This window comes from Sitophilus oryzae, unplaced genomic scaffold, assembly GCF_002938485.1.
Source record: "Sitophilus oryzae breed Bouriz unplaced genomic scaffold, Soryzae_2.0 scaffold_1828_pilon_pilon, whole genome shotgun sequence".
In the NCBI taxonomy this organism is placed as follows: Eukaryota; Metazoa; Arthropoda; class Insecta; order Coleoptera; family Curculionidae; genus Sitophilus; species Sitophilus oryzae.
The window spans coordinates 178,982-198,024 of record NW_022146533.1 but is presented as its reverse complement, the minus strand read 5'-3'; the positions used below and the strand labels follow the sequence as shown (position 1 = coordinate 198,024).

General features: G+C 32.7%; 1 protein-coding gene across 3 annotated transcripts; it reads left to right on the top strand.

Annotated features, from left to right (window-relative positions):
* The first annotated feature begins 981 nt into the window (after nt 1–981).
* LOC115883183 (max-binding protein MNT-like) lies at nt 982–17,678 on the top strand. 3 transcript variants are annotated; one of them, XM_030901492.1, is made up of 9 exons: nt 982–1,379; nt 10,579–10,782; nt 11,887–12,043; nt 12,556–12,813; nt 13,197–13,338; nt 13,434–13,947; nt 14,696–14,861; nt 15,142–15,209; nt 15,310–17,678. In XM_030901492.1, exons 2-9 carry the CDS (start codon nt 10,609–10,611, stop codon nt 15,352–15,354), a joined length of 1,524 nt encoding a protein of 507 aa, XP_030757352.1. In that variant the 5' UTR covers nt 982–1,379; nt 10,579–10,608; the 3' UTR covers nt 15,355–17,678. The 3 variants fall into 3 exon arrangements, with proteins under 3 accessions (XP_030757352.1, XP_030757350.1, XP_030757351.1); XM_030901490.1 differs by lacking the exon at nt 982–1,379 and having other exon boundaries at nt 10,360–10,782; XM_030901491.1 differs by lacking the exon at nt 982–1,379 and having other exon boundaries at nt 10,360–10,782; nt 15,142–17,678.
* The last annotated feature ends 1,365 nt before the right edge of the window (nt 17,679–19,043 follow it).

Below are 19,043 nucleotides of genomic sequence, written 5' to 3'. Positions count from 1 at the left end.
TTGAGGGAGAGACAGAGGGAGTTCCACTTAATTTGTTTTCAAGCTAAAAAACAATGCGAGTCTTAACACCGTTGAAAAAAATATTAATAAAAATCTAATACAACCCAAGCTGTACTTGTCGTATGCAGAATTTTATATTCTATCAGAATATGTCCTAGTTTGAGCTAAAATGTTAATAGTTTTGAGGGAGAGCCCGGGAGAGACAGAGGGTGTTCCACTTAATTTGTTTTAAAGCTGAAAAAACTATGCGAGTCTTAACACCGTTGAAAACAATATTAATAAAAATATAATTTAATCTAAACTACACTTGTCGTATGCAGAATTTTATATTCTATCAGAATATGTCCTAGTTTGAGCTAAAATGTTAATAGTTTTGAGGGAGAGCCCGGGAGAGACAGGGGTGTTCCACTTAATTTGTTTTAAAGCTGAAAAAACAATACGAGTCTTAACACCGTTGAAAAAAATATTAATAAAAATATAATATAATCTAAACTATACTTGTCGTATGCAGAATTTTATACTCTATAAGAATATGTTCTAGTTTGAGTGAAATGTTAATAGTTTTGAGGGAGAGCCCGGGAGAGACTGGGGTAGTTCCACTTATTTTGTTTCAAAACTGAAAAAATAATACGTGTTTTTATACCGTTGAAATAAACTATTAATAAAAATCTAATAGAACCCAATCTGTACTTGTCGAATGCAGAATTTTATATACTATCAGAATATGTCTCAGATTGACCCAAAATATTAACAGTTTTGAGGGAGAGCCAGGAAAAGACAACCTAAATTCCTGGAATCTTGTCCAATACCGGTCCAAATCAACCAGAATTTTACGGAGGAGATAAAATATAGAATTCCGGGTTTCTGCTAACTAGCGTAACCAGTGGCAACGTCGTCTTGTCCCGCCGTTACGCGCACAGTCAACTACGCACCACCAGACCTGGACACGCGGTGTTTCCCTTCCCCCCTCACTGGTACGAGCCACGCCAAATGTTGATCGCTCGGCCAGTCGTCAGTTTCAGCCCATTTTCCGTCGAGGAAATAGCAGTTTTGCTGGGGGCTTGAACACCACAAAAATTGCTGACCTTTTCGGTTGAAAAAACATCGTCCGAAACTGACCAGAACAAAAAAAAACGTCGCTTAAAAAAAAAGAAATTCGCAGCTAACGGTAAATCGGCAACATTCGTGAGTCAAGTAATCGCGTTTCATTCATTGGTCGATACAGCCACGCACACGTGACGGTTTTTTTTAATTAGAAAGTCACCTTAATCTTACTGCATCAAAAAAAAACGGAAAAAATCGGGGTTTAAAAAGATTTTCGTCCTTTTGGAGTCATTGAAACTGTGGTGAAAGTGCCCCGCCCCCTCAGGTGGTTCCAGGTGAGTACTACCTCAACCCAATTGCGTTTAAAATAAAATTGAACGGTACTGGACGTGATAGGAACAAGGAAAAAAGGGTGTAGTTTCTGTAAGAGGCATTGCCCGGGTGATATCTGGCATGTGACGTAGCATGTGCTTTGATCTGATTGGCCCGCTACCTTCGGGTCTTACATTTTTACCATTGTGCTGTTTTCTTTTAGATTTTCCCTTGCAAAATTTTTTTCCACGAAAAACGGGCCCTTTAAACCCTTTCAATCCGCAGCTTTGCGATTTTTTCAAGGAAAAATCAGCAAATTCAAAGAAAATTGTTATGTATTGTTTGCAACGTGTCCGTATTATTGACGACGTGATGCGCGATGTTGCCGGATTTGCGCGCTGGGTTTGCCACTCCTTTATCAATGATCGCGGCTGGCTAGACCACTTGTTATGCTGTATTATTTTTCGTAAATGTATTTTTTTTGTTTTCTCTGGCTTACAAGTTTAATTCAAGAATTTTGAAACGGTTTTGTAATGGGGAAACGTTGTAGCTTTACGTTGAAATGGTTTTTTGGGCAATTCGTTGCTTTGTTTTGGGGGAAAAACACACTTTCATTCAAGTTTCTTTGTTCTCAGGACACGTATTATGCTGTGAACCTACTTTGAATGAAATTTGGATGAAAAAAATTTGCAAGTATTTGAGAAAGAGTAATACGTGTTTTGATTATATTCTGTGTAAAAACAATTTAATAACAATTATTATAATTTTTAGTTTCCATATCTGTTTAATTTTTATTATGGAATTTAAATTGTATTGGTTTTTGTAAAAGTAATAAACAAATTCTAGAAAATTTGTTTTAAAAAGTAAAATAAAATATTCAAATGATGATGGTTTACCATCAGCTGAATATGACTAATAACTTCTCCAAGATTATTATTTATCAACCATGAACTTAGACGCCTAGTGAATATAGGTGCTTATTTGTTTATTACTACATTAACACCATTTCTTGTATATATATTTTAAAATCAAAAATATAAATTAATTTAGAATTATCTAGGTCTAAAGAATTTTTTAAAAATAAAACTTTTAAAAATAAAATATTCTGGTTGTTTTTTTCTGTAGGATTGTTTGTCGTGCTTTTGCGAGTAAAGGTCTGAAAAAGCTCAAACTATGCTTGTCGTGTGTAGAAATGTATATTCTCTTAGAATATGTCTTATTTTAAGATTAAATGTTGATAATTTTGAGGGAGAGCCCGGGAGAGACTGGGGTAGTTCCGCCTAATTTGTTTTAAAGCTGAAAAAACAATGCGAGTTTTAACACCGTTGAAAAAAATATTAATAAAAATATAATTTAATCTAAACTACACTTGCCGTATGCAGAATTTTATATTCTATCAGAATATGTCCTAGTTTGAGCTAAAATGTTAATAGTTTTGAGGGAGAGCCCGGGAGAGACAGCAGTAGTTCCATTTAATTTGTCTTAAAGCTGAAAAAACAATACGAGTCTTTTATCTTGAAAACAATATTAATAAAAAATTAATATAATGCATCAAAACTATACTTATCGTATACAGAATTTTATATTCTATCAATTCCGCCTAATTTGTTTTAAAGCTGAAAAAACAATGCGAGTTTTAACACCGTTGAAAAAAATATTAATAAAAATATAATTTAATCTAAACTACACTTGCCGTATGCAGAATTTTATATTCTATCAGAATATGTCCTAGTTTGAGCTAAAATGTTAATAGTTTTGAGGGAGAGCCCGGGAGAGACAGCAGTAGTTCCATTTATTTTGTCTTAAAGCTGAAAAAACAATACTAGTCTTTATACCGTTGAAAACAATATTAATAAAATTCTTAATGCATCAAAACTATACTTATTGTATACAGAATTTTATATTCTATCAAATATGTCTTAGTTTGAGCTGAAATGTTAATAGTTTTGAGGGAGAGACAGCGGTAGTTCCATTTATTTTGTCTGAAAGCTGAAAAACCAGTAAGAGTTTTTATACACTTGAAAACAATATTAATAAAAGCCTAAGAGAATCTAAATTATATTTGTCGTATGCAGAATTTCATATTCTATCAGAATATGTTTTAGTTTGTCCTAAAATAGTAACAGTTTTGAGGGAGAGCCAGGGAGAGACAGCGGGAGTTTCAATTATTTTGTATTAAATCTGAAAAAAAACAATGCTAGACTTTATACCGTTGAAAACGATATTAATAACATTATTAAAGCATCAAAACTATACTTGTCGTATACAGAATTTTATATTCTATTAGAATATGTCTTGGTTTAAGATTAAACATTAATATTTTTGATGGAAAGCTAGGGAGAGACAGGGGTTGTTCCACTTATTTGTCTTAAAGCTGAAAAAACAGTTTTGAGTTTTATACCGTTGAAAACAATATTAATAAAAGGCTAATAGAGTCTAAATTATACTTGTCGTATGCAGAATTTCATATTCTATCAGGATATGTCCTAGTTTGTCCCAAAATATTAACAGTTTTGAAGGAGAGCCAGGGAGAGACAGCGGGTGTTCCAATTATTTTGTATTAAATCTGAAAAAACAATGCTAGTCTTTATACCGTTGAAAACAATATTAATAACATTATTAAGGTATGAAAAAAATACTTGTCGTATGCAGAATTTCATATTCTATTAGAATATGTCTTAGTTTAAGATGAAACATTAATATTTTTGAGGGAAAGCTAGGGAGAGACAGGGGTTGTTCTACTTATTTTGTCTTAAAGCCGAAAAAACAGTTTTGAGTTTTATACCGTTGAAAACAATATTAATAAAAGGCTAATAGAGTCTAAATTATACTTGTCGTATGCAGAATTTCATATTCTATCAGGATATGTCCTAGTTTGTCCCAAAATATTAACAGTTTTGAAGGAGAGCCAGGGAGAGACAGCGGGAGTTCCAATTATTTTGTATTAAATCTGAAAAAACAATGCTAGTCTTTATACCGTTGAAAACAATATTAATAACATTATGAAGGTATCAAAACTATACTTGTCGTATACAGAATTTTATATTCTATCAGAATATGTCTTTGTTTGAGCTGAAATTTTTATAGTTTTGAGGGAGAGCCCGGGAGAGACAGCGGTAGTTCCATTTATTTTGTCTGAAAGCTGAAAAACCAGTAAGAGTTATACACTTGAAAACAATATTAATAAAAGCCTAAGTGAATCTAAATTATACTTGTCGTATGCAGAATATCATATTCTATCAGGATATGTCCTAGTTTGTCCCAAAATATTAACAGTTTTGAGGGAGAGCCAGGGAGAGACAGCGGGAGTTCCAATTATTTTGTATTAAATATGAAAAACAATGTTAGACTTTATACCGTTGAAAACAATATTAATAACATTATGAAGGTATCAAAACTATAGTTGTCGTATACAGAATTTTATATTCTATCAGAATATGTCTTTGTTTGAGCTGAAATTTTTATAGTTTTGAGGGAGAGCCCGGGAGAGACAGCGGTAGTTCCATTTATTTTGTCTGAAAGCTGAAAAACCAGTAAGAGTTATACACTTGAAAACAATATTAATAAAAGCCTAAGTGAATCTAAATTATACTTGTCGTATGCAGAATATCATATTCTATCAGGATATGTCCTAGTTTGTCCCAAAATATTAACAGTTTTGAGGGAGAGCCAGGGAGAGACAGCGGGAGTTCCAATTATTTTGTATTAAATATGAAAAAACAATGTTAGACTTTATACCGTTGAAAACAATATTAATAACATTATGAAGGTATCAAAACTATAGTTGTCGTATACAGAATTTTATATTCTATCAGAATATGTCTTTGTTTGAGCTGAAATTTTTATAGTTTTGAGGGAGAGCCCGGGAGAGACAGCGGTAGTTCCATTTATTTTGTCTGAAAGCTGAAAAACCAGTAAGAGTTTTTATACACTTGAAAACAATATTAATAAAAGCCTAAGCGAATCTAAATTATACTTGTCGTATGCAGAATTTCATATTCTATCAGGATATGTCCTAGTTTGTCCCCAAAATATTAACAGTTTTGAGGGAGAGCCAGGGAGAGACAGCAGGAGTTCCAATTATTTTGTATTAAATATGAAAAACAATGTTAGACTTTATACCGTTGAAAACAATATTAATAACATTATGAAGGTATCAAAACTATACTTGTCGTATACAGAATTTTATATTCTATCAGAATATGTCTTTGTTTGAGCTGAAATTTTCATAGTTTTGAGGGAGAGCCGGGAGAGACAGCGGTAGTTCCATTTATTTTGTCTGAAAGCTGAAAAACCAGTAAGAGTTTTTATACACTTGAAAACAATATTAATAAAAGCCTAAGCGAATCTAAATTATACTTGTCGTATGCAGAATTTCATATTCTATCAGGATATGTCCTAGTTTGTCCCAAAATATTAACAGTTTTGAGGGAGAGCCAGGGAGAGACAGCGGGAGTTCCAATTATTTTGTATTAAATATGAAAAAACAATGCTAGACTTTATACCGTTGAAAACAATATTAATAACATTATGAAGGTATCAAAACTATACTTGTCGTATACAGAATTTTATATTCTATCAGAATATGTCTTTGTTTGAGCTGAAATTTTCATAGTTTTGAGGGAGAGCCCGGGAGAGACAGCGGTAGTTCCATTTATTTTGTCTGAAAGCTGAAAAACCAGTAAGAGTTTTTATACACTTGAAAACAATATTAATAAAAGCCTAAGCGAATCTAAATTATACTTGTCGTATGCAGAATTTCATATTCTATCAGGATATGTCCTAGTTTGTCCCAAAATATTAACAGTTTTGAGGGAGAGCCAGGGAGAGACAGCGGGAGTTCCAATTATTTTGTATTAAATATGAAAAAACAATGCTAGACTTTATACCGTTGAAAACAATATTAATAACATTATGAAGGTATCAAAACTATACTTGTCGTATACAGAATTTTATATTCTATCAGAATATGTCTTTATTTGAGCTGAAATTTTCATAGTTTTGAGGGAGAGCCCGGGAGAGACAGCGGTAGTTCCATTTATTTTGTCTGAAAGCTGAAAACCCAGTAAGAGTTTTTATACACTTGAAAACAATATTAATAAAAGCCTAAGCGAATCTAAATTATACTTGTCCTATGCAAAATTTCATATTCTATCAGAATATGTCCTAGTTCGAGCTGAGGTGTTGGTAGTTTTAGGGGAATCCCACGAAGAGACAAATATATATTTCCTGGGATATTTTCCAAAGCTGGTCGAAGGCAATACGAGATTTTATTTAGCGTTAAAAAAATATTAATAATGATCCAAATCAACTGAATTTTTCAGGAGATATACAAAATTTAATGTAGTTTTAGGATCTGTAAAGAAAATATTGACAATTGGCGGTTAAAATACAAGAAATACAGGCGAAGTAAACATTGATTTATGTGAATATTAAAAACATAATTAACTAGAAAAGAATGTATAGGCACCTATATGTGACGTATGTATAAAAATAGTTTATTTTTTCTAAATCAGACGTGATCAAATTCAAAACGATTCATTCCATCTACAGAGCCCGAATTTTTACGTCATATAAATTTGGTGCACTGTGCTGAACGTGCATCAACCCATGTTGTCACGACCACCACGCGAATCACAAAGGTCAGTTGTGTTTAGTTTTGTCACCTCTAGGACCCGCCCTGTTGCCACGTTTAGCCGCCATAATATAGGTGCGAAACGTTTTTCGACTACCTGATTGTATGTTTGCAGTTAATCGATCGCCGATGATTTGAACTGAGGATAAACGTCAGATAATTACTTTGAAATTACGTTGCTGATTGATTGTAACGTTTTCTGTTAACAAAACTAGGAATCCGGCAGACTTTTAGTTTATATAAAGTTCGCAAGAATAAATAAAATGCTACTTAGTGTAACGTAATGTAGGTTGTTTATAAGAATAATGTCAAAACATGTCCTAACAATAAATCGTGTCAGTCGTCGCGTGTCCGGAATTACGCTAGCGAGTGGCTCGGAATAGAGAGTGGGAGGGGCCAATAGCATGCTACAGTTGGGGCGGTGTTGTCAGAGTAGGGGGGTTTTCAGTAGATGTCAGGAAAATCATTTTTTAACACTTTTTTCAGATTTATTACCACAGAGATGCTTTTTGGTATTTTTTGATTAAAAGATTAAAATATACTCCCAGGCACAAAATTCTGCCACCCTTAAAATTTGACTAAGTTTGATGTTGCATAACTTTTTATTTTGTAATCCGATTTTTATGATTATAGTATCAGTGTGAAGATAAATTTATTGGTATTGTTTTTTTATTATTTTAATGGCTTATTCTTCGTTTAGGTAGGTTTATACCGGGGTAAATCAAAAACGTTGTTTTTTGCAATAAACTCTTCCTTTTAATCTTAGATGTAATCCTAACATTTCATTTTTCGAATTAGCCCATTATCTCTATTCTTTTATGAGCTACACATTTTGAAGTAAAGTATTGATTTCAGAGATTATTTTATTGAGAAAAACAATAATTTTATAATAATTTTAATAGTGTGTGTGTCCACCTCTCGCAGCAATAACAGCTCCATATCTTCGTCGTATCGAATGAATAAGGGCAGTTATTCTTTCTTGATCTATAGCTTGATGAATATTAATTAGAAGATATGGCTAGCAATAATGGAAGAATCTCCGTTAATGCTAGCCATGTAGCTCTTGTAAAGTTTGTGGTGGAATAGGACGACGACGAACATCTCTTTTAAGTTCATCGCACAAATGTTCGATTGGATTGAGGTCGGGACTCCAAGGAGGCCATTCCAATCTTCGTAGTCCAACCTCATACAAGTACTCGCTAATTACTCGTACTCCTAACTCATTACCTCGCGCAACGTGGGGCCTGTTACTATCATGCACCAGTATAAACTGATTTCCAGTGAAAGGAGCAAACGGAACAACAACTTCTTGGAGGACTTCGTCGATATAACGGTGGACATTGAGGGCTCCATTTTCAACAAATTCAAGATTGTAAAAATATCAGTACTTTATTGAAAAATGTGTCGCTTCTGGATGGAGATGGAGTTTTCCAAGTTCTTCAGTTCCACTTTGAGTTGGTTTCCACTTGGGAAACAGAACGGTTCTGGTCTAGTTAGTGGGAGTGTTCCCTCCTTTTCTAGCTAGATCGTTTGCTTGTTCATTACCTCCTATCTTCTTGGTGGGCTGGTACCCAAAGTAGGAGGATTTTATTTTCTTTGCCTAATTTGCTTAGTTTTTCTATAGGCAGTCTTTGACCAACTTCGAATCGAAGGTTATTGAATGACTAAGATCGACACACTTTTTATGTCTCAGTATTTTTGTAATAACGATTTTTTCGTGATATCCAGCGTGTAAATACTGTTTTATTCTGTTTGCCAAAAATTCTAAATGTTTTGTGATCGTGCCTGGTGCGCGAGCTTTTTTTTGTAACGCCTATGTAATGTTGCCAAGTCTCTTAATTGATACGAAATAGTTTGTTTCATTTTTTATTATTTTTAGATACGAATCAGATTTAATTAGATATTTTTTATTTATATTCAAAATAGTGCATATAATATTTGTAGGAAAAAAATCAAGGACGTATATGTGAAACAATAATATAATATTATTGTTCATTACAAGTACCTTGACTGGCTTATAGCGACGTCACTGGATCAACAACACGTGTTTAAGTATGCACCGTTGTCAAATTGTGTGCATGGTGAAGTTATTACACTATTGCAAACTGAAACATTAGAAAGAATGATTATTTAGATTAATAATTAATAATTAAGTACTAATAAAGGTTTGAAATAACTAAAAAGCTACTTGTAGTATGCAGAATTTCATATTCTATCAGAATATGTGTGTCATTGATCTAAAATGTTAGTAATTTTAAGACAGTCGCTAGGAGGGACAGCCCTATTTTCCAAAATCTTGTTTAGAGCTATACCGGGTGCGTCTCAAAAGTGGCTCACTCCTATAACTTTTTTATTTTTTCAGATAAAAAAATCCGATTTGGTATGTTAGTATATGACATAAATTAGGATTGATTGACGATTTAATTGTTTTTGATCACTTCCGGTTTCACCGGAAATGACTACAACTTTTGGTTTTTAAATGACACCCTCGGTATATTTTTACTTTATTCGATATAAAATGACACTCTAAATAGAATGACATATCATATGTCAACTTTTGACATTTTCGCGTATGGTTTATTTGAAATTGTAACGATAATAACATAATTGGTTCATAACGATAATTTGACTCGAAATACCAAGTGTGTGGTACCTACCAAATTATTCATAAAAAATATTTTTTCCAAATATGCGAATGAGCCTACCCTTGTTCCATTTGAAAAAATTGAGATATGATTAAAAAAAACGATTTGAGCATCTTTTAACCGACCAGGACTAGACACGAAAAATATTAGATGATCGAATCTATTTTTCCAAGGTTCGTTGATTAAAAATTAGTGCTCTTAACACAGCCATGGCACTCTAGATTGCAATTTAAAATGCAATTTTTTTATAAGCGAAAATATCAAAAGTTGACATATGATATGTCATTCTATTCTGATTGTCATTTTCTATCGAATTATATAACAATATACAGAGGGTGCCATTTAAAAATCAAAAGTTGTAGTTATTTTCGGTGAAACCACGGTGAAGTGACCAAAAACAATTGAATACGGCAATCAATTCTAATTTATGCCATATACTAACATAAAAAATCACGTTATTTTTATCTGAAAAAATAAAAAAAAGTTATAGGGGTGAGCCACTTTTGAGACGCACCCGGTATACAAAATTTAATGTACTTCTAGAATCTGTATAGTCCTGGGCGAGAAAATATTTTAAACTTTAGTTAAAACACCAAAAAAAACTGCTTGAAATAACTGCTAGTTTAGGTACATTAAAAACATATTTATCGAAAAAAAATCACACTTTGGCAACGTTTATTTCGAACACGTTTCACTTTACTAGATTCCCTTCCACCGCTGTATTTCATTCGCGAATTATGTTGCCTCTCTCCTGCGTCGCGGCAGGACTGCCTTCAGTTTTCAGTTGATGTCCGACTGTTTCCGACGCTTACAGTGTTCTATTTTCGCCCGATTCGTGCTGCTAAAATGTCGTCGGCCTTCCGTAAAGGGGCGCAGCCCGAAGTGGCCCCTTTTCCCTCGGGAAAGACACCGTTGTCCAACGTAAAAATCATCTTGTTCCAGCCTCTGGCGGACTCCAACGACCAGGAGAAAATGAGCCTGAACACGCTGATCGAGGCTGCCAAGTTTCTCGAGATGCAGGAGCAGGCCGAACAGCAACACCGGGCAACGTTGGAAACCGCACTGGCGGGGACGAACACCACCACTATCAGGCCAGTGACGTCGGCAGTGGTGAATGGGGGGCAAAATGCACAGCTACAAAACGGGGTAAGTTTGTAGCAATAATTTATTGTACAGGGTGGTCCCGAAACTTCGGCAGCATATTCTGCAGATAAAAATACGTAAAAAATTTCATTTTTATTTCGTTTTTTTCCAAATAATTTCTGAAGTATCGCCAATATTGGATGAAAATTGGTGTTTGGTAGTTTTTTGACGTGAGAAGTTTGATTTTAATGTCAATATGACTCCTACTTGTAGAGGGCGCCACCTACATATTTTTAACTGGTTTGAAGAGTAATAACTTTTCGCCCGTACCTGTATAAAACTAGAAACTAGTGAGCAAAAAAACATTCATTTACCACGTTTCTTTACGTAAAAAAGGTCTCTTGGTAAATATCGCTACGAATAATGTTTCCCTAGATATTTGGAATCGAAATTATCAATACCTGTCATTATTGACATAAATTAAACATATTGACTAAATACTTAATAGACTGAAATCATAAATTTGAAATGTTTTTGTGCTAAAAGTTCAACAGAAACTGTAACGCTAGCTAAAACTATGCACGTTTATAAGAACTTTTTTTCATATTTTTTGATGCAAATGAAATGAGTCATTGGCGTAGTCATTGCTTTTTTTAGAAAAATATTTCAGTGATAACCCATATGCACGTCCCTGGTAAATATGTTGACACTTTTTTAGCTTTAAACTATGGCACGTTTATAGTAACTTTTACCGTCAAAATTTCATTCGAAACGATAAAACTACTTGGAAGAAAATTATAATAAATCGAAAAAATATTAAGACTGTAACACCCTGTAGCCAAAGCAGAATCGGACCTATGTTGATATGAAAAATGAAAAATTTAATTTTTACGTGAGGAATATCTACCCACGGGAGATGGCATATGTTTTTTGAAACACCCTGTATAGTGTAATCATGTGTAATACAGGTACGGACGAAAAGTTATTACTCTTAACTTTAGAGATACTACAGGGTCGCAAAATTTTCACTTTTTTTCATATTTTTTGATGAGAAATCACCCCCTACAATATAGCCCGACATTTTTCAAACATCCTCTGTATACTAAAATAATAATCAACTATACAATATTACATAAAAGTTGACATGAATGTTTTTTTCCGTTTCAGACAACAGGATCAACAATTACTCTTCAACCCATCAAGCTAATCAACAGTACTACGTCTCCGCAAACGAACATTGGCACTATTCAAAATGCGCAGCCTACCCAGACGGTTGTTATCTCGAGCAATAATATTTCTTCAACGTTTTTGCAAGGAGTACAAGGTACGTTTACGAAAAACCAAGATTGGACACCTTAAAACACATAGAAAATAAATTTAATCATGTTGGTTTTATTTTAATAAAGTTTAAACCATTTAAACCAAATGAAATGAGGATCAGATTTCTCCAGAATTAAAAAAAAATAGTTTTATCGTAAAATTGTTTATATGTATATTAGGGTGAGCCAAAAAAACTAACCTATGGAATTTATGGGTTAAAATGAACCTAATAACCGAGAAAAAAATAACCCCAGAAGGTAGGATTTTTAGCACAATTTTAAAAGGTGTCGGGGAACATTCAAAGTATTCCATTTAAATAACACGTAAAAAAATCTTAGTTTACCGTTCTTGGTCTATAATAGCCTATAGTTGATGACGTCACGTGTAAGAATTAAGCCTTTTGCTTTAGATGGCATTGGCAAAAAACAAACTTTTGAAAAAATTAAATATTTATAAAAAAACGAAATCATCAACTTGTATTATTGTCAAATTTGATAAAAAAAACGTGCTTTTTAGGTCCAATTTCGTTTGCCACAGCTACACCAATCACATCCACTCCACAAACCTCGTCTCAGAATAATGGCGTTTCCCAATCCAGTCTCATACAGCCGAAAAAAGAACAAGATGGCCACATTTCCAGTACCACTTTGTTACAAAGCCAAAGACATAGGATTCTAAATAATTCTTTTGACATTATGAACCCCCTAGTTATAGATGAAAGCAACCCGGCTGATCAGAAGAAGATAAGACAACCACCTTTGGTATTTCGATCGGGTAAGCAATCGGGTAATTCCGGTACAACCTATACAGGGTCATGTTTCTACAATCCATTTCGCTAAAAATTACGACGATTCGAAGTCATTTTTATGTTTTCGCTTTTTTATATATTTTTATAACAATTTTAATAACTACCAACATTTATTCACAACGTAAAATAAAACAACAAATTATTGAGTCTACCCCACGTCTACCCTACATCATAGTTTTACATTTTTTAAATAATATTAGAACGACACTGATAAACCGGAATTTAAGTCGGCCATATTTGAGGCCCATCGCGGCGTACCTAAGATTTTTGATATGCTCCTTCCTTAGTCTTCTTATTTAAAGTATGGACTATATTATTTCGTCATGACGTACAATATTATGTCATTTAGGTACGAGGGAGGTTCATAACAAACTAGAGAAACATCGAAGAGCCCATCTGAAAGAATGTTTCGACGTTTTAAAGAAACAACTGCCCTCTAGCGGAGATGAAAAGAAGACGTCCAATTTGAGCATTCTACATTCATCACTCAGGTAAGAGCTTTTATATTTAGTACCTATTAGTAATTTATTATTTAATTATAATTAATAATTAAAATGAATTTTGAAGGGTTATTCTTCGATTTCAGATTCATCCAAACGTTGAAACGAAGAGAGCGCGAACTGGAACACGAGATGGAACGACTGGCTCGAGAAAAAATCAGTCACCAGCAACGATTGGCCAGTTTGAAAAAGGACATTTCCTCCCACTTCGATAACGTGGATTTCTCCAAACTTCTGCCCGACATTCCGCCCAGCGCTACTAGCCTCACGCAAAACAACGTCATCCACACTAAGGACGTTCACACCTCGATCACTATCGACAGGGGCACGGTCACTAGCCCGGTGGATCACACGAAAAACATCGTGATCAGTTGTATTGAATCGACGCGAAGTGAACAGATTCCCACCACGTCGATATGTTCCAGCGAAATGGGTCATGTGAACGGTGGTAGTGCCGCTGCGGTCAGCAGTTCGAACGCTGTGATAAGCCAGTCAAATTCTGTGATAGCCACGAACGGAGAAAACAAGATTTCGATTCCGATCCTGAGCAAATCGTTGCCGATTGTGACCCAAGCACCGGCAGTTACTAGTATTAAAGAAGTAAGTACGAAAATTATTTTACCAGTACATTTTTTCAGCTTTTTCAGCCATTTTGCTATTATGATATAGACTTCCTTGTACAGGGTGGTGTTCCGGAAACTTCGGCAGCATATTCTGCTGATAAAAATAAGTAAAAAATTTTGTATAAATGTATGTCCTAAGTTGCTTAGTTTCGGAGATACAGGGTGTAGAAATTTCATTTTTATTAATTATATCAAGATATTTAGAATGGAAATAGTCAATACATGTCATTATTGACTAAAAGCAAATGTTAAATAGATAGTTATTTGACTGAAATGATAAATTTGGGAACTTTTTTATTTTTTTTCAAAATTAATCATAAATTTTGCTTCGAAAAAATGATGATAAAACAGAACTTTTGGCACAAAAACATTTAAAATCAATGATTTCAATCTAACAACTATTTAGTCAACGTCATTGCCTGGAAACTTATATGGTGAAATTTTGATAAAATAATTTAGTGCATACTAAAAACACGGTATGTCGCTAATGGTAGGAAAAATAATTTTTTAGAGGTTACTAGTTTATTTGGTTGCCTGTGATATGCATATACAGGGTGTTTCCTAATTAATATAAAAAATAAAAAATCGTTAGAAAACGGATTAATACGAACTTTTTTACTTATTTTTATCTGCAGAATATGCTGTCAAAGTTTCCGGAATACAGTTAGGACCACATTGTATTTTCTTTTATTTATATATTCTAATATATTTAAATATACTTATAGGTATCTCAACCAGTACAAACGACAGGCATTTCAGTGTTGCCGATGCCGTACCCGGTGAACCAGGGACTGGTACTGCAAAAAGTGGCGATCGTACCTCACAAAGGCATCACAGACTTAACTCCATTGGTCTCAACTCATTTTATCACCACACCTCAGCAACTTAACGGTGAGACGACGTTTTTTTTATTTCATTTCAGCCAAAAAAAGATTTTTATACAGTACGTTTCAGTAAAGATGACGATTTTAGGAAATAATATTTACTATTCGTTCATATAAAAAATGTACTAAAAATCGTACAAAAAATTTAGGTGATCACATCCCTTGTTTTAATTGTGATTTTTCAGCGCATATAATATAGATTGACCTTTCTTCGTCATCTCTCTTGAAATGGACTATATATAAATGTTTTTATTTGTTTATAATAATAAAATATCGTATTTTTTTAGGGATTAGCGGTCAACTGAACGGAAAAGTGGTACCTTTGACACAGTACGTCGTCAAACCGGTGGTTGTGGTAAGCACTGCAAGTCCGCGTACTGGGAGCTAGTACCTTGGCTTGTAAACTTTCCAGTTTCCTTTGAATATAAGATTATATTTTTTTTATTCACTTATAGAAATTTTATGGTTATCAAAAAACAGAAAAAAAACCGGAGGTTTAGCAAGGAATAAAGTACCTAAAAACTGAAAATTTATGAAGACAAAATTAATTAACAAGTGTTCTCTTATTATTCTAATCTATTTATTATATAGATTGTCTCAACTGACTAAAATGTGTATAAGTATAAATAGATATAATTGTTAAACAATTACAATTTTCTTTCAAACTGATGTTTTTTAAAAAAATAAAGAGTTTTTTTTTAAGTAAAAATTTTAAATCAATTTATATAAGGGAACACTCTATTATGAATAAAGAATTAAAAGCAAAATCAAAACGGTGATATTTTACACTAGAGAAAATTATTTTTTGAAAAAAGACTTATTTATTTATTTTTATTTTTTACACAAACAAAAAAATATCTTATTAGGCGTATATGATGTTATGTTTTATTAATTTTGCTAGATTTTATTTGCGAATGGTAAATGCATGAGGGCGGGCGACAACTGAATCGAAACTAACATAAATATACAGGGTGTTCCATAGAAGAATGCACGCAGAGGTGTTTTTATTTTTTCCGGCTCTATTTGTAAAGAATAATACAACTATAAAAATTTTACATTTCCATTGCAGCTTTTCCTCTACAATGGTCGAACATTAACAAAATATTCCTTAGTTTGGACTAAATTTTCTCGAAAATAAAGACATAATTTAAAATCCCGTTACAACACGGAAATAGATTGAAGTTTTATGATTACAGTGATATATAATTTATATGGTTTTGTAACAAATCGCTCGCTTTTTTATGGCAAATACTCAAGCTCTGCAAACCTTAATCACAGCACGTGTGTTTGGAATTGTTGCAAAAGTTGCAATGGGATTGTGAAATTTATATTGTCGTATCTTTGCAACTAGAGATGTAAAAAAATAAAAACCAACGATCTGGAAAAGACCAGATTATTTCCCGGCGCATTCGCCATATTCTTCAAAAAGAAACCAGTGCTGCAGTGGTTTATAATGAATTATAGACTAACAGCTGCTTATATTCTTATACGGAACACCCTGTATACTCGTAAAGAACTGTATTATATATAGAAACGTTGTTATGTATTCCAAGATCCGTAATAAGACACAAAATGGACTGGTAAAATAGAAAACTTTAATCAAAATCTTAATTCAAACTTACTATAACAAAAGTAATTCAATATAAATACTGTGAACAAAGATAGTTTTAATCCGACTGTAGATGTAGACGTTTTATTTTCGATCGTTAGTGCTAAAAATCTGTGGTGCACATATAATAATTATCGTCACTGTGACATTTTTGAAGTATTAACTAAGTAAACGAGTACATAGTCATATAAAATATAATATTATTGTAACCATTAGATATTCTTTACGTCATTCTACGAACCGATCTGCCCAAAAAAGCGTAAACGCTATGAAGTAACAGTTTTACACAGTTCATTTCACTATAAATGACATTCACAGTCAATGGTATTTAATTCTAATCAAAATGTACGAATCTTCGTACAAAATTTTTAGGTAATATCATCCTTTGTTTTGTGTTTATTGACGTTGACTCGTAATTTATCGTGAAATGAACTGTATTAACTTCTTTTCGCACCATATACCGTACGATCGAAAAAAAAACGGCGTCAGGGATTTTCTATGGGAAATGTCATCGATCGTCATTTCCCAGCCAACAGGGCGCCGTTTTTTTTTCGATCATACGGTATTTAATCTTCAGAACTGCTAAATATCTTCTAACAACTTTTCGCAATATAAACTACCATCTACAGTGTCTTCCTTTTTGTTTTGTTATATTTTTGAGAGTTTCAATTTATTATTTTACATTTTACGTGTATTCATAATTTGAATATCTACTTCAAACTCTGTTTCTTCATTTTTTAGTCTAGTAAGTTATTAGATCTCTTATATTTTAATAAATTTAAAACCTACACATCTTAAAAAGATTGATGGCAAAATAAAATGTTTATTATGTGTTTAGACGAACTAATTTTGATTTTTTTTTCGCTGTATTCTGTTTTTATTTGTATAGTTTTTGCTGAAAACAAATCAATCTTTATATTTTTCGTGAAAATTTTAACTGTTCACTCAAAATAGTTCCTCTAAATATATATTAAACAATTGACTGGTGATTTTGTATGTTAGGCTTGTACGAGATAAGATTATATGTATGTAAATAGATGATTAAGTATTATTTAAAAATTGTAAATAGATTATTTTGTACATAAACTTCTCTTAACAGTGTACAAAATAAATTGAAAAGTAGAGAAAAAAATGTTATTGTAAATATATTTTAAAGTCTCAGACACACTGAGAATAAATTATACTATATTACGAATATAGAGATTCAAATATTAATCTTGTTTTAATAATGTTCCCCTTAATTTTTAGAATTGCATTTAAATCACTAAAAAAACCTCTTTTTAGCGTTAATTTGAATTGCCCGGTATACAGGGTATCATTGAAATGGTGTAAAAAATCCTAAAAATAGTAAAAAAAGTTCCTATAAGTATAGGGCGGGAAATGCATATTAAGGGAGCTAGGGGCAGTGAAAGGGTGTGGTGTAGTTTCCAAAAAATAAACCCACGTTGCAAAAAAATAACCTCAAAAAAGTTACTTACGAAACAACCCCTTACCCTTGCAAAAACTACCCTTTCCGCTTTTCCAAATAATTTTTCAGTGTCACGATTTGATTTAGGGTCAAAATTTATGGCAGGGATTTTTTTTCAAAATTTTATTTCGTTTTTTAAGCCTACAATTTAAAAAAAAAACCGTTTTTTAAATTCACCCTTTCAGTGCCCCTAACTATAGGAACCTATATACTTATAGGAACTTTTTTTACTATTTTTAGAAGTACTATCACCCCCCGATTTTTTTACACCATTTCAATGACACCCTGTATTACGGATTTTTGACCATAGATAAGGAGTACTGTTGACATTATCAAGAGACATTTGGACTAATTTAACCAGACCTATACAGGGTGTCCCAGAAATAAGTGCATATATTTTAAGTGGTGGTAGATCTCGATAAAACAAACATATATTTTCTCTTTATTATTTTTTCTCTTTTACTCTTATCGTTTTTCAAATAAGGCCAAAATAACGGGATTATTTTACTTCGAAAAATGGCTAGTTTAAATTTCTTAGTTCATAGATTACTTAGTTTCCCACTTTCCAACGAAAGATATGAAATAGAAAGAGATTACATTAGGAATGTAGCTGGGTGTAATGGATATTCTCCTTCACTAGTTGATAAATTAATTAGAAAACGTAGGTATAGGTTAATGATTTCTGAAAATTCGACTTTTCAAGTGAAGAAAGATACGTCTAAATATTTTTCGATACCGTTTGATAGAGAGTTATCCCGTGGTCTAAAAGGAATTTTTAAGAATGTCAATTATAAACTTGTGTATAGTGCTAATAATAAATTACAACAATTATTAGGTAATCCAAAGATAAAACACCTCCACTGGAAAGGTCGGGTATTTATGAAATTTCTTGTAAAGATTGTAATCAGAAATATGTTGGGCAAACTAGAAGATCAATATTAACTAGATTTAAAGAACATTTAGCTCAGATAAGATATGGTAGACCGGATAAATCTTGCGTTGCCGAACATATTGTTGATAATGAACATTGTATAGATCTTAATAATTTAAAATTAATTAAACAAGTCTCAAATTACAGGCAATTAGATGCATATGAAAGCATCAGAATTAAT